This window comes from Xylocopa sonorina, chromosome 9, assembly GCF_050948175.1.
Source record: "Xylocopa sonorina isolate GNS202 chromosome 9, iyXylSono1_principal, whole genome shotgun sequence".
NCBI lineage: Eukaryota > Metazoa > Arthropoda > Insecta > Hymenoptera > Apidae > Xylocopa > Xylocopa sonorina.
Genome location: NC_135201.1, coordinates 12,502,444 through 12,516,841, shown reverse-complemented (window position 1 = coordinate 12,516,841; position 14,398 = coordinate 12,502,444). Strand labels below are relative to the sequence as shown.

The following is a 14,398-nucleotide window of genomic DNA, read 5'->3' as shown; positions in this document are numbered from 1 at the left end:
TAAGAAAATAATCTTTCTTTAAACTTGTAAAGTTTATTTCTTTGTAAGTATTATTATACAAATGCAACTTTTATATATGTAATCTACAAATTCTTGTTATTCATCATTCTTCTAGTAATTTAATGTTAAGAAAATATGTTTTATATATTTGTACATATATTGAATATTTATATACCAGTATATTATACCTACGTTAACTTATCCGATAGTTTAAATGAATTTGCAGGGAAACCACGAACGCCTAAACCTTTTATAGTGAATAGATAGCCAGCATGTGGTTGTTCTCTTAATTGGTTCTCATTTAAACCGATGCTCGCTGATGTTACGTATAAAACATCGAGATTAGGACCACCAAAAGCAACGCTAGTTATGTTCTGGGCGGTGTTAATCTTCACAAAGCGCAACAATTCGCCCGTTTTTGGATTTATTTGAAGAACCTAAATATTAAACGTTTTCTTGTTTCAGAAACTGAATTGCAATTATTTCGTTTAGAATGTATTTCATGATATTTATGCATCGCCACAGAAATTATAATAATTCTCTTACACCAGCTCCACCATACACAGCTACCCAAAGATTTCCATTTGTATCTATAGTCATGCCGTCTGGTAGTCCAGGTATATTATTTTTTTTTAAATCAAACACTACTCTCTTATTAGCTGCAAAAGAAACAGTTAGAAGCACAGATACGATTATCGACACTACAAACATTGCACGTATACAAAGTGAAATTCTTACATATGGCTCCTGTCTGAGGATCGTAATTATATGCTACGACCTGATAGGTAGGTGAATCAATGTAATAAAGTGTATCATTGTCGGAATTCCAAGCTAATCCATTGCTTATAGTTACAGGCGAAACTTGTTTTTTTATCCCAAGATGATTATCAATGCAATAAAAAGATCCTACATTAGGTGGGAAAGATCCATCCTTCTTCTCAAAGCCCATTGTTCCTGTAGGAAGAAAAAAATTAGATTGCAGGAACTTATATTGTGAGTAATATATTTTCATATAATATAGTTCATATTTTTAACCAACCACCCCACAATCTTCCAGAAAAATCTGCTTTTGCATCGTTCCACCTGATCTCTGCTCTGTCGCTATCGAGAGTAGCCAATATTTTAGGTTTACATTTTGCAAGATCTTTGTCCCCATCCCAAGAAACCAGCACAAAGTCTATGCCAGATCCTGCAACAAGCTTGTTGGCACTGCCTTCAAGGGGAATGACGAATCCAACGGGTCCATTGTCTAATAATCATACAAATAATATATTTATGGGGTGTACTGTAAATAATCAAATGAGATTGTTAGTCACTTACCTACGAAGACGGATGTAATGATTCCCGTTTCAGGGTTCAACCTGAATATCTTCTGAGCAAATATATCAACAAAATAGAGCGTTTGAGAAATGTGATCCCAATGAGGTCCTTCGCCAAGGCCGCATGGTCCAAACAATGGTTCAACTATCGGTTCTGACATTTTGCTAACGACTACATATAATATATCATATATAAAATCATCAATTACCTGCAATTGTACACGCAGAGACAAGCAAAGCAGAGATAAGTCAAATTACAGTCATTTTATTCACGTGGAAAATAAATATTTGTATTTTCTCATTGAAGCGTAAATGAGGAAATTAAATGATAAAAATAAAAAATGTACAATGTACAGATACCTTTTTTGATTACATACATACATATATATATATATATATATATATATATATATATATATATATATATATATATATATATATGTTTAAACATAATTCATTTTTTGAATTAAATGATACTTACACTATCAATCTGTTATGTAACGTATCAAGATGTAAAGTTATTTCCGATTAATATCGAACAACCTATCAAGAAGAATGATCTTTCGAGAATAAGTAGATGTCATGAAAAAATTTTCCTTTTATACGTACATATATCATAATCAACGTAGATAAAAGTACTTGTATATTTATGTTAGGTAGCTGTACTTATTAGTACTTATACATATCTACGTAATTAATGATCTGTTACGACATAGCCTGGTAAGGTTATCACAGGCAGAATAAAATCTAAAAACGATTATACTGTACGAAAAATAACGTTTGAGTAAGCAATACAAGAGGGAGAAATGCAAGTATTTTACACACACGCACACACACAGAAAATGAGCGAACGACTAAAAATGTTTATAAAAATATCATAATGTCGTATTAAAAAAGATACAAAAATAATCTGTAATTCTATACGACCAACCGTTTTTGTTGCACTACCAATATTGCAACTATATTTTCTATTCCAGGTTTATAATTAGTAATTATTACTAGTGGTTTAATACAACTAATTACCTTACAGAGTATTTTATTCAATTACATTTATTGTTTTTATTTTCTCAATAATAATCTAAGACTACGGTGGATATAGATAGTAAGTAGTTAAACATTTAACATTAGAAGTTGTTATTTAAGCTTTAAATGAATTTGCGGGAAAGCCACATACTCCTAATCCTCTGACAGCAAAGACATATCCAGCGTACGGTTGTTGAACTAGTTCTTCTTTATTCAGATCACGGCTAGATGTTGTTACGTATAAAGTATCAAGCAAGAATCCACCAAATGTACAACTAGTTACTTTATTAACAGGAAGTTCTATAAGACGTATCACATCACCAGTGCGAGGGTCAGCATTGACAACCTATTTATTTAGTATACATATTAATATTTTGTAATTATTATTAACCATGTATGAAAAGAGTTATAGAATGATACTTACACCACCTCCACCGTACAGAGCTATCCAAAGATTTCCATCTTTATCTATAGTCATACCATCCGGTATTCCAGGAACATTATTTATCTCAAGATCAAATGCAATTCTCTTGTTAGCTGAAATGATTTATATCTATTACATATTACTTCTATTCAATATAAATTCAATATTCTATATGTGGTATGTTTAAAAAAGATTCATACATATAGTTCCATTGACTGGATCATAATCAAATGCTGCCACTTTACGTGTAGGAGTGTCAATGTAATAGAAAATATTATCTTGGAGATTCCAAGCTAATCCATTGCTATTGGTAACAGGAGATAATATTCTTTTTGGTTTAAGATCAGAATCGATACGATACAAAGACGCTTGATTAGGTACAACAACATCATTTACTTCTGGTCCTATTGTTCCTATATTGTGTAGAAATATTAAATATGTAGGGTGATCAAATAGTTCTCAATACTTTCCAGTAGATCGATCATGTTCAACTTACCACCCCAGAATCTTCCCGAAGAATCTACTTTTCCATCGTTCCACCTAGTGCCATTGCGATCAGTATCGACAACAGCTAATGTTTGAGTAGTAGATCTTGTAACGTTATTATTAGTATTCCAGTCGACTAGAATGAAATCTTTACCAGCGCCAGCTACAAATTTATTAGGCTCTCCTTCAACAGGTACAGCGACTCCAACAGGACCATTCTCTATACACATCGATTCATAGGTATAAAATTTAATTATAATGAAAAGAATTAAAATAATTTCTCTTACACTAAATCTATACGCTGTTATAACGTGTACATTTACATATATAATTTACCTATGTAAGTGCTGGTCAGTTCTTGTGTCTCAGGATCAAACTTACATATTTTCTGCGCTTCGATATCAACAAAATAAAGTTTATTTGTATGATGATCCCAATGCGGACCTTCGCTATGATCAAATCGCCCTACTACTGCATCAATCATCAGTTCATTATCACCTTCATGCTTTTCTTGGTTTTTCCTATGAATAGTCAGAAAAGTGGGAATACTTTAAATGTTCCAAGATAATAATTATCATATAAATGATAGGAGATTTAATTAGTTAGATTATGCAATATCAACAGACAAAAAATCTATGATATTTTTTTTACATTCCAATATAATCCTTTCACTCTTACCCGCCATAAACGAGGAAAACAAAGCACATTCCAAAAAATAAAACTTTATACATAATATTTTGCATTTTTTATCCAGAAAAAAATGCTAATAATTATAAGGCGCGAATAAAAGTAACCGGCAGTCGATGAAAACTTGCGCAAAATCTATTTGAGTGTACAGTGACCAGTGACTTTCGCTTGTTACCTTCCTTTGCTCTTTATATATACTATTTCCTTATTCACTGATACTGTTGACGGTCGCTAATTATACAATCGTTTACTTAGAACACATATATTATATTAAAAAGCAATTCTAAACGAAATAGGTCTGATATATTTATCGATATTTTGTATACGTTTTGTACAACAATAAATTTAAATATGCGAATATATATATATGTATATCTCTCGCTGTTATCGCATAAAATGATATTTTAAACACGAAGGAGAGAAAGGGAAAAAGAGACTGTAAATTTGTATCATTTAACAATCGTATCGATTTAAAGGAATATTTAATAATTATGTATATATATACATTATAAGTTGTAAATAATATTTCTTTAAAGGTATCATAAATTGCAGACAAATATTAAAATGCATTCTATTATTATGAATTATAATAACTTATATATTTGAGTATAAATTTGATAAATTATAGCAATTAAACCGTCTATGTATTATTGTTTGAAAATATATTGAAACCGTCTGCTAATCTAGAATTCGCTGTTTATACCGTAGTATTTGTAAACCATCGGTCACATAGACGTTAAATAAGTATTCGTGTATTTATTTAGAGCAAAATAGAATGCTGCCCATAGCATTAAATGTTATGTAATTCTAAATGGGAAAACTTCAACTATCGTAAATTGCTTAGCGATAACAGTTTGAAGTCTTCGACAGAAGTGTCGTGAAATATCGCTCGAAACTTCTCGAAGATCGTTACCGCATAACTTTTGCATTTGATTGATTTGCGTTGATATTTTCACGCCTGTGTCGAGTTTCAGATATTGAAATTTGAAAACGACAAAATTCGAAAATGCTCATCCGTCAGCGCGCACGTGCGCGTTTTTCCCGCTATCAGCGCCATCTAACGACGTTCTCGATTACTACTCCCTCGTACCGGCCAACATCATCAGGTCACGTGACAATAGCATATTGATACGTGTCGTCGAAGGCAGCCACGATTCGCTACGATTTGCCAGTCGAGCATACGCGGCCAGGTTTACCAGGATTCTTGCTTAAGTCGAGTGCGTCCTCGCCGCATTGTTGATTCCCGCGTTAGTGAGAAGCGTCACATCACCGTGGTTCCTTAGAATTATCACAACTCGGATTCAAAATGGGATGTAAGTACGATACTTTCAGTCAGAAATTCCGGAATCTTTTATTCACGATCGTAGCGGCCGTGATTAACCGTGACCGTAACCTCTCGATACCATTTCGCCTACAACATATTGTTCGTTTCATCTCGCCTTTGATATACCATTCTCCGCTTGGATATCTCGTTTACGGAGAAATTAATTCCCCTATTTGCGTGTTCCAGTTAAATTTTTGGAGGTGATAAAGCCGTTTTGCAGTATACTCCCGGAAATAGAGAAACCGGAACGGAAAGTAAGTTCTGCCAATCTATTTCTGTCCCTCTTCTATATTTACTATTTCACGTGATACATTTCCCCACTTTTCATACGTAATTACTTCTTTCTGCGATTTCTTATAAATATCTTTATTCTTACCCATCTGCTTAGTAGCCACATCCAACTCTACTCAATTGTTACGATTATTCAAACATTTTTACAGATTCAATTTCGAGAGAAGGTATTATGGACTGCAATTACCTTGTTTATCTTCTTAGTATGCTGTCAGGTAAGTCTTGGTGTGGTTGACAATAACCGCTTAAAAGTATTTCATCAAATTCTCTCGACTAACGAAACGCGTCGTTTCGTTTGATTTTTATAGATTCCTCTATTCGGTATTATGTCTTCGGACAGCGCGGATCCCTTCTATTGGATTCGAGTTATACTCGCGTCAAATAGAGGAACTCTTATGGAACTAGGAATTTCTCCCATCGTTACATCTGGTATGATCATGCAATTGTTAAGCGGTACAAAAATAATTGAAGTCGGCGATACTCCTAAGGACAGAGCGCTTCTTAACGGTGCCCAGAAATGTAAGAGAATCGAATGTGCACTTTAACGATATTTCTATTTAATAAGTTTGTAGTATACAATTTATTCTTTCTTTCTTATAGTATTCGGAATGGTCATTACTGTCGGTCAAGCCATTGTATACGTAATGACTGGCATGTATGGTGATCCAACAGAAATTGGGGCTGGTGTTTGTCTGTTGATCATTATTCAGTTATTTGTTGCTGGATTGATTGTGTTGTTATTGGACGAATTACTACAGAAAGGTTATGGATTAGGAAGTGGTATATCTCTTTTCATTGCTACAAATATTTGTGAGACAATTGTGTGGAAAGCATTTTCTCCAGCTACTGTTAACACCGGTATAATTGAATTTTTATTTTTTTCTTGATGTTTCTCAACATTGTAACTATAAAATAATGCTTTTTATTATGAAACTTTTTAAGGACGCGGTACGGAATTCGAAGGTGCAGTAATTGCACTGTTTCACTTATTGGCTACAAGACAAGACAAAGTCCGAGCTCTTCGCGAGGCATTCTATAGACAGAATCTTCCTAATCTTATGAACTTACTTGCTACAATATTAGTGTTTGCTATTGTGATATATTTCCAGGTATTAAAATGGTATTACTTAGATATACTAGTTTATAATTGACATTATATATTATTATTCATTACAGGGTTTCCGCGTTGATTTGCCAATCAAATCTGCCAGATACAGAGGACAATACAGTAGTTATCCCATTAAATTATTCTACACGAGCAATATTCCTATTATCTTTCAGTCCGCATTAGTGTCTAACTTATACGTTATTTCGCAAATGCTGGCCGTTAAATTTCAAGGGAACATTATCGTGAATTTATTAGGAGTATGGTCCGATATAGGTGGTGGTGGTCCAGCACGATCTTATCCAGTTGGAGGGTTGTGTTATTATTTGTCACCACCAGAATCAGTGGGGCATATTCTTCAAGATCCTATTCATGCCATCCTTTATATACTTTTTATGCTTGGATCTTGCGCTTTCTTCTCAAAAGCATGGATCGAGATTTCTGGTAGCTCAGCCAAAGCTGTAAGTTACCTAAATGTTATTTTACTTCATTTATTTTTTTTTCTTCTTTTTTTTACATAAAAATTAACACTTTTCTCCAGGTTGCAAAACAGCTTAAAGAACAACAGATGGTAATGAGAGGGCACAGAGACAATTCTATGATTCACGAATTGAATAGATACATTCCAACTGCAGCGGCGTTTGGTGGATTGTGTATCGGTGCTCTGTCCGTACTAGCTGATTTCCTTGGTGCTATTGGTTCAGGTACTGGTATTTTACTCGCCGTCACAATTATATACCAGTACTTCGAGACCTTCGTTAAGGAACAAAGTGAAATGGGTGGCATGACATTACTTTTCTAAACTTAATTTACATAGACTTCAAAAGTGAACTTTTTTAATTCTAAAGAACTGAATAATAATTTATTGTAAAATAAGTACATTCGCGACGTCAAATACTGTTGATTACTCAGTAGAGTAATAATGGAATGTCTTCAATATGAATCGAACCGCACATTTTTATTCCTTGTTTGTCGTTAAAAATATCACATACTTCATAAACGTGTATATGTGTTATGTGATAGTTTTTTCCTTTGAAATTTGTTTTTTTTTTCACCTCTTTTGCGGATAATCGTAGCATATCCAAAAGAAGATACATTTAATTAGGTGTCATTTCATATCGACCGTGTAACATTTTCGCGACTACCATCTACTAATCTTGAAATTAATAGCTTTGATTTACGCATCGTGAAAAATAATGCTGCCTTTGATATATGGAAAATTAATAGTAAATTTTACACTATGTCAATCGGTATCATACAGACAGAAGGCATGAAAAGCGATGCAACATATTGACAATGCGTAGAGGTTCGCACTCGTACATAACATACAAAAATGCTCGAATGTAAATACTGGCACTCATTGCGGTTTGAATGTTTTGAATTTACACGCAATATGTGTAATATCTTTCATACAACGAGCAATGTACATAGAAAGAAAGCAATTAAATATTTTCAGCATTTTTTACTAGTGTTTTATGCTCCGCATGATACGGAGTCAAGTGTAAAAGACTCAGAGCGTGCGATTAAGATCGTTACGTTTATATAAATCGAACACATTGCATAATGTATAATCATTCCGTCAGGACGAGACACCCACCTAGGGTATTCGTACAACCGACTAATTCGTACAATGTTCGCTCATCATAAATATCACCATTCCTGTATTAAGAATGATGAAAAACTAAATTAATATTTGTTTCTTACGTGTATTTAGGAAAATATGCTTTTATAAAAAATTAAATCTTTATTATTTTTGCCTTGTTTTCCTTGTTGCTCTTACCTGTATTCGTTTCATTCTTTTTTTTACTTTTTTTTTCATTAGCATTCGAGAGTAGCGAATTGCGTTTGAATAAATGTTAACGTAGATAGACAAAAATGAAGGAAAATATTTATAAGTTATGTACATTGTATTTGTACATCGTATTGTACTGTATATTATTTAGTTGTACTCAGTTATTAGTAAACTTAATTCTTATTTTATATAATACGAATGGGTACCTCTTTTATTTTGTACGTATAATTGTTACTAAAATGTGACCGAAAATGTATTTATTGTTACGCACTTCCAGGGTAGTAAGTGAAAAAAGCCCAACGTTTAAACATATTAAACCACGACGATGTCATTTAAAATAAATACAAAGTATATTAATTAATATGTTGTTTTACAGATGTGATTTAATAAAATAATCTAAAAATGTTTGTTATAAAAGTGAAAGTTTAAAAGTCGTATTAATCTTCATATGAAAAACATCAGTTTAGGCGTGACACAGTATCTTTTACCGTTTATAAACAGTTTATAAACAGGAATGATAGGAACACGCGAAATAAATTATTTGTTTTCGTTGTAAAACAGAATAGCATAAAGTGGGCCCAGAGTGTGAATGTTGGATAACAGAACCAAACGAAGTGTTTCTGTAAATCGTAAATTAGGAGTGGAAGTGTCTGTATCTCGCCAAGCAATATTAGCTCCTTCGCTACGCGTGAAAAGAGCCGGTGACGGAATATTTTCACGCATATAAGCCCATACACACTCTTTCATTATAATATTTATCTACAATAATACATATTTTATTATAAATTTGAATGTTGCCGAGTAATATTGTTATATGGTAAACACGCACCTGATGTGTCTCTAAAACCGGCAAAATGTCCCTTATACTTGCCAATGGCGATGGTAATAATTGGCCAAGTGCCATTACACTCACAAGTAAAACACCTTCTTCTGTATTCCAGTTAGCCATGACCGTGGCAGCGATACCTCTTAACAGAACCGAACAATAAGCCAAAGCCGGTCTGTACCAGGCTGTTAATTCTAACAATGTCCATAATAATGGCACATCCTTAAACGTTCGACGTATTTGTAAATCTCTTTCTATCGTGACCTGACAATAATTGAACACATTGTATTACCACATACCAATTGTTAAGATTGCAATTATAATATTTGATTGATTGTTAATCATACTTTTGTAAATTCTTCGTCAGGCCACGGTAATCCATTATACATGACGTCGGGTGAAACTAGCTCGACTAACAATAAACTGACCATCGTTAGTGCGTCGAGGTTCACAGGATACCGTTCCGATTCTCGATTACTACAACAAGCCTATCAAATTTAAATGTTGAATAAATTGTAATTTAACAATTGTATTTAATAGTTATGCTTTCGAAAATGTTACCTTTATTACGTCTATAAGTAATATTTTATTCAGGGTAATAATTTCTTTGTCAATTGTATTTTCTGGCGGCGGTCTTCGAGGACCGTGTCCAATCACTCCAGCATGGAATACCGAAGAGTGTTTTTGAGCCAACATAGTACTCGTCACCTACGTTAGAATAAGATTTTCGTAATCTTTAGAGATAACCATTACACGTAATTCTTTATTATTATTATCAATATATATTTGCCTGTTTATGATTTTGATGTAAGAGTAACGCTTCCTCAAATTTCGGTTCAAATTTTTCTTTCGCTCCGAAATATTTAGCAGGATCGTTGTTGATACTATGTCCCAAAATTTCTCTTAGAGCCAAAACTCGAGCGCACGGCGAGTAAGAAGTTAATTCTTTTAATAAGTGACAGGTGATTTTCACACCCTGCTGTTTTTTGGTGATATCTAAGAGCAAAGAGTTTATTGAACCTTTGCCTAGACACTTTTAACGGAAAAATCGAATACTTACCACCTGCTGCTATACATAAAAAGAAGTACTGAATAACGGCTCTTGTTAATTTCAAAGTAAGTTCTACGTTTGGTGTGAAATTATCTTTTTCGGGCGTACTAAATAAATCTAACATTTTAGCGATATCGTTGGCTAAATCAAAGTCGGTTGTTTTCGTTAACAGAGCAGAAATTTGATGTAAATTGGATTTTATGGCCTGCGTTATCATTTTCGATCGGAACAGCGTTACTTTGTTAGATTTCTCCCATCTGTAGCAAGAAAAAGTTATGCAAGAACGGAAGAAACGTAAATGGTACAGCTATTTGTATATACGTAAGTGTCTGATGTACTTACTTTAACAATACTGTAAGATTTTGAAACAGCTGTCCTGCTTCTCGTATCTCTACAACATTCTTGTAATTTATTTCTCTGAGCGCTTGTTCTACGACTTGCGTAAAGTAGCCATAGCTAGCTAATACATTTTCCGTTTCAGACTTATTCGAGAAGAATAGTACGATGTTATTAGAAATAAGCCGTATTAATGCAGCAAGATGGAAAGTAGTTACAGCTTTAACCAACATGTATGATGCTGCAGATATTAATATATTGGGGCTTTGACTTCCAAGGAAACATAGCAATCTGACAGTTGTTTGAACTCGCAATGGATTTTGATTTAAAAGTAACGGTAGCATCACTGGTAATTCTTGCTTGATAGAATTTAATAAAGCAATATTTGCGGATTGCGGTCCCTGCGCCCTCAAGAGTAAGTCAATTTCCTGTAACATCCGCTCTAGAATTTCGGAGCATACATTTTTTACGCTTTGAGCAGCGTTAACACTATGATATCCAACATTGCTTGTGTTTAAACTGGTATCTAGTAAAATATTTATTATCTGAGATGCTCCTTGTTCACAGCCTAATACTAGGTGAACAGTCAAGTCGATCAGAGCTTCTGGTTGATTATCAAAGTACTTGCACCACTCTGACGCAAACAAAGCTAATTGCGGGATTATATCTGGCTTTACTGAAACAAACCGATAAATTATCACCCGCTCCGGCGATGTTAAATACAAATACTTACAAGTTTGTAATACATCGCTAGTTATTGCTTTTAGAAGGGTTTGTGAAAGTGATGCAAGATTTAGAAGAAACGGGACGGTAGCCAATTTTTGGTTTTTTATATCCTCATCGATATTTACATCTTCCTCTAAACTCCACTATAAGTAATATTAATATTATTATTATTATGATTATTATTATTATTACTATTAAAATATATCTAATAAAAGTCCTGAATTAATATTACAATATTTAATAGAGATTTTACTTTGAATAAGTCTAACAATGCTGCTCTAATATCTTGAAAGTGACTACCAGCTAAATGTCCTAAAATTCCAACAACCGAATTCAATTTAGGATTTTTAACATTAAGCTCATGTTCAACTGCACAAAAATCTTTCAGGCCACAGGATAACACTCTGGTAATGACTGTGTTTGGAAAGCAGCTTCCAACATGTGCCACTACCCAATCGAAATATGGACTGTGTACCACGCTAGTATCTAAAAGTGCTTTAATGCAAGACTCTGTGTCTGAATGCATTAGACATTGGAGACATTGCGCTGTGATATCGATCAAAGTGCGAGTGGCACGGCAAGACATCCATTGTTGAAGGAAATCGTTAATTCCTGCATTACCAGGTAAATTTCCACGTTTCGCATAATCAGAGGACAGCTTGCCTATAATAAAAACGACACTATTACAACAGTCTGACCCGAGACACTTTGATACTACATGCCTAACAACTCCAATGACCACGCTGAAATAATTGGTGCCCATGCTTCCGGGTTTCCGTTAATGAAACTGCTTAATACAGTGTGAATTTCAGCTATTATAGACTCCTCGCATATCGTTAAATTTTGGTTCGTCTAAAAAGAAAGTTCACTGACAAAGTTTACTTCAAAAAGATTATACATATCACCTGTAATTAAACTTACTTCGATTTGACGAACATATTTGGTAACTGCAACGAAAAACACGTTGCAAAAGTATTCAAGTACCGCATCTCTTGCAGCAGGTACATTTCGTAGTAAAGATAATGCTGTTCGTGTCACGTCGAGCGTACTCGTGCTATGAGTTGGTCGAATCGCTCCGGAAATGAATTTTCTAACCTCTGCTAAAATATCTTGTGGCGATAATGTACCCATCGAATGCATCTTAATTTTTCTTTCTTAATTGATTGGAAATTATTATTTAGGAAGTACATGTGTTTGCATCCCCTTTCAAATTCTTTGAACTAAACGCAGCCATTAAATGCATTGTACGAAAGTGGAACTCGATGGTTTTCATTCCTATTACTATGATCTCATTACTATGTTAATATTACTGTTCATAGAGGATAGTATGAGATGAAAAAACATGGACGTAAATAAATGAAAATGCAATAAATATTAAACACGTTGTACGATATTTTCACTTTCTTTAAATATCTGCTTCATATATTGCTTGCACATGGATCGTGTGCGTTTCAATGCCATATCGAACAATCGATTTTTTATCGAAATTTAAATTTTCGAGAGAACAAGAAATCCTTCGATAAAAGATATGGAATCGTAGGTGTCAGTTGTGATTCTTTACAACGTACATTTTTGATATGAAAACAAGAAAGAAATGAATTATGAGTAAGTTATTAAATTTGAAGTTTCTGTAGAGATGAAAAGATGAATTGTAACCACGAACGTATGTTTTCATCTGGTTATAGAATAAAATTTTATTCAAATCATTCGATATACGTATACATAATGTTTAAAACATATTTTTAAATAAATAAATTACACGATTACACGACGAGTATCACTGCTGATTAATATATTCTTTGCGCAGTTAAACAATCGATTCACCGTCTCTTCTTTTTTTCCTGCTTTCGTGGTCTGTGGGGTCTTCTTGGCGTAACCTGAGGACTATTCTCAGAGCATTCTACATCGCTTGGATCATCCTGCAGTGAATTTACAATAAGGCAATGTCTGTAAGTAACTTAAGATTAAATTATTTATACTTTTAAAGCAGCTACACCATCGGAGGGCCCGGCTTGATAAACTACTATCGCCAATAAACATACAACTTGGAATATAGCGCCAATGTAGAGTCCAAATCTTAATAATTGTTCAAACAGAGTCTCTTCGGCTGGGAGTAATAGTCGCTTTAGCTGTGGATCAGCTTCTGCCATTTCTAAACGCTACAAACAAATAATTTTGCTTACATCTAAAACATTATCTATTAATCTGTAGGAAACATTGGTTTTTTTATTATCACAATGATAAAAACTACTTTATACAAGATATTTTTGTCCGATATTTGGAAATCTTCTAAATTAAATAACAATAATGTAATATAATAAAAAGAAGTTGATAAATAAGTGAAAATTCGCTTAAGTAAAGTTAAACAAATTCAATCTATTTATCTTTCTAATATTCATGATTAGAAAGTAAAAACAATTTAACTGTCGCATTTTTTCCGTTCTTCTGTTTCAACTATTTTCGAACTAACATCTACGCGTACTTATAAGACATCATAGGCAGCAGATTCCTAAAATAAATTCATTAAATATCTCTCATTCAAGAGCCACTAGGAATTACGTTCTAAAGTTTTTTTGTTTTTTCAAAACATATGTTATATATATCGCATATAGAAATCAATAACCTAAGCAACAGAGATCGTAGAATTTTCATACCGTACAAACTTGACAAATACTGCCAACTTTCCCAATGACGTTCGCGTTAATAATTATTTAAATGTCAGTCGACTTCGATCACGATATGTACCGATCTGACATTGATATAAAAACGTACGTCGTCGGGCGAGACAATTGAACGGTAGCCGATCTATCGAGGAATATGCTCGGCTATCATTGATTCACGGTAGATCTTGTAATTTTTGTATATTTCCTTTTTTAATCAAGCAAAAAAAGAGATAAACATAAAATACTTATTTCACTTCCCTTGAAGTTGGCAGCAGAACGTTTACTCATATATTTCAAACCAGATGGCATTTTGAACTAACGATTCGATTTAGGCGCCAGCTACCA

General features: G+C 33.5%; 4 protein-coding genes across 8 annotated transcripts; 1 reads left to right on the top strand and 3 right to left on the bottom strand.

Annotated features, from left to right (window-relative positions):
- Positions 1-90: 90 nt before the first annotated feature.
- Positions 91-4,054, bottom strand: LOC143427246 (uncharacterized). The gene is made up of 11 exons (XM_076901179.1): positions 3,931-4,054; positions 3,589-3,773; positions 3,263-3,472; positions 2,967-3,179; positions 2,767-2,879; positions 2,464-2,688; positions 1,321-1,540; positions 1,040-1,249; positions 739-954; positions 547-659; positions 91-437 (listed from the first exon to the last, which is right to left on the bottom strand). The coding sequence occupies exons 1-11, from the start codon at positions 3,993-3,995 to the stop codon at positions 189-191; spliced, it is 2,019 nt and encodes a 672-aa protein (XP_076757294.1). The 5' UTR covers positions 3,996-4,054; the 3' UTR covers positions 91-188.
- Positions 4,055-5,068: 1,014 nt separating this feature from the next.
- On the top strand, positions 5,069-8,409 carry Sec61alpha (SEC61 translocon subunit alpha). Its single transcript, XM_076900489.1, has 8 exons — positions 5,069-5,252; positions 5,450-5,517; positions 5,704-5,769; positions 5,863-6,073; positions 6,155-6,412; positions 6,497-6,663; positions 6,731-7,120; positions 7,201-8,409. The coding sequence occupies exons 1-8, from the start codon at positions 5,246-5,248 to the stop codon at positions 7,459-7,461; spliced, it is 1,428 nt and encodes a 475-aa protein (XP_076756604.1). The 5' UTR covers positions 5,069-5,245; the 3' UTR covers positions 7,462-8,409.
- Positions 8,410-8,782: 373 nt separating this feature from the next.
- On the bottom strand, positions 8,783-12,643 carry Omd (integrator complex subunit 5 omd). Its single transcript, XM_076900492.1, has 11 exons — positions 12,312-12,643; positions 12,113-12,242; positions 11,644-12,053; positions 11,398-11,533; positions 10,671-11,340; positions 10,338-10,585; positions 10,068-10,273; positions 9,839-9,985; positions 9,625-9,765; positions 9,281-9,541; positions 8,783-9,210 (listed from the first exon to the last, which is right to left on the bottom strand). The coding sequence occupies exons 1-11, from the start codon at positions 12,528-12,530 to the stop codon at positions 8,989-8,991; spliced, it is 2,790 nt and encodes a 929-aa protein (XP_076756607.1). The 5' UTR covers positions 12,531-12,643; the 3' UTR covers positions 8,783-8,988.
- A 522-nt stretch (positions 12,644-13,165) lies between these two features.
- On the bottom strand, positions 13,166-14,315 carry LOC143426845 (protein anon-73B1). 5 transcript variants are annotated; one of them, XM_076900523.1, is made up of 3 exons: positions 14,045-14,315; positions 13,370-13,549; positions 13,166-13,309 (listed from the first exon to the last, which is right to left on the bottom strand). In XM_076900523.1, exons 2-3 carry the CDS (start codon positions 13,538-13,540, stop codon positions 13,211-13,213), a joined length of 270 nt encoding a protein of 89 aa, XP_076756638.1. In that variant the 5' UTR covers positions 13,541-13,549; positions 14,045-14,315; the 3' UTR covers positions 13,166-13,210. The 5 variants fall into 5 exon arrangements, with proteins under 5 accessions (XP_076756638.1, XP_076756639.1, XP_076756641.1 ...); XM_076900524.1 differs by having other exon boundaries at positions 13,370-13,542; XM_076900526.1 differs by having other exon boundaries at positions 14,163-14,312.
- Positions 14,316-14,398: the final 83 nt, after the last annotated feature.

Coding starts and splice junctions, on each gene's coding strand:
- LOC143427246 (XM_076901179.1), bottom strand. CDS start 3,995: ATGCAAAATATTATGTATAAAGTTTTATTTTTTGGAATGTGCTTTGTT. Junction 2,689..2,766: donor CTCTGTACGGTGGAGGTGGT/GTAAGTATCATT, acceptor CTAAATAAATAG/GTTGTCAATGCTGACCCTCG. Junction 1,541..2,463: donor TTCCCGCAAATTCATTTAAA/GCTTAAATAACA, acceptor TTGTCTCTGCGT/GTACAATTGCAGGTAATTGA.
- Sec61alpha (XM_076900489.1), top strand. Junction 5,770..5,862: donor TCTTCTTAGTATGCTGTCAG/GTAAGTCTTGGT, acceptor TGATTTTTATAG/ATTCCTCTATTCGGTATTAT. Junction 7,121..7,200: donor CTGGTAGCTCAGCCAAAGCT/GTAAGTTACCTA, acceptor ACTTTTCTCCAG/GTTGCAAAACAGCTTAAAGA.
- Omd (XM_076900492.1), bottom strand. CDS start 12,530: ATGCATTCGATGGGTACATTATCGCCACAAGATATTTTAGCAGAGGTT. Junction 9,766..9,838: donor TACTTATAGACGTAATAAAG/GTAACATTTTCG, acceptor TAAATTTGATAG/GCTTGTTGTAGTAATCGAGA. Junction 9,211..9,280: donor CGGTTTTAGAGACACATCAG/GTGCGTGTTTAC, acceptor GTATTATTGTAG/ATAAATATTATAATGAAAGA.
- LOC143426845 (XM_076900523.1), bottom strand. CDS start 13,540: ATGGCAGAAGCTGATCCACAGCTAAAGCGACTATTACTCCCAGCCGAA. Junction 13,310..13,369: donor ATGGTGTAGCTGCTTTAAAA/GTATAAATAATT, acceptor AATTCACTGCAG/GATGATCCAAGCGATGTAGA.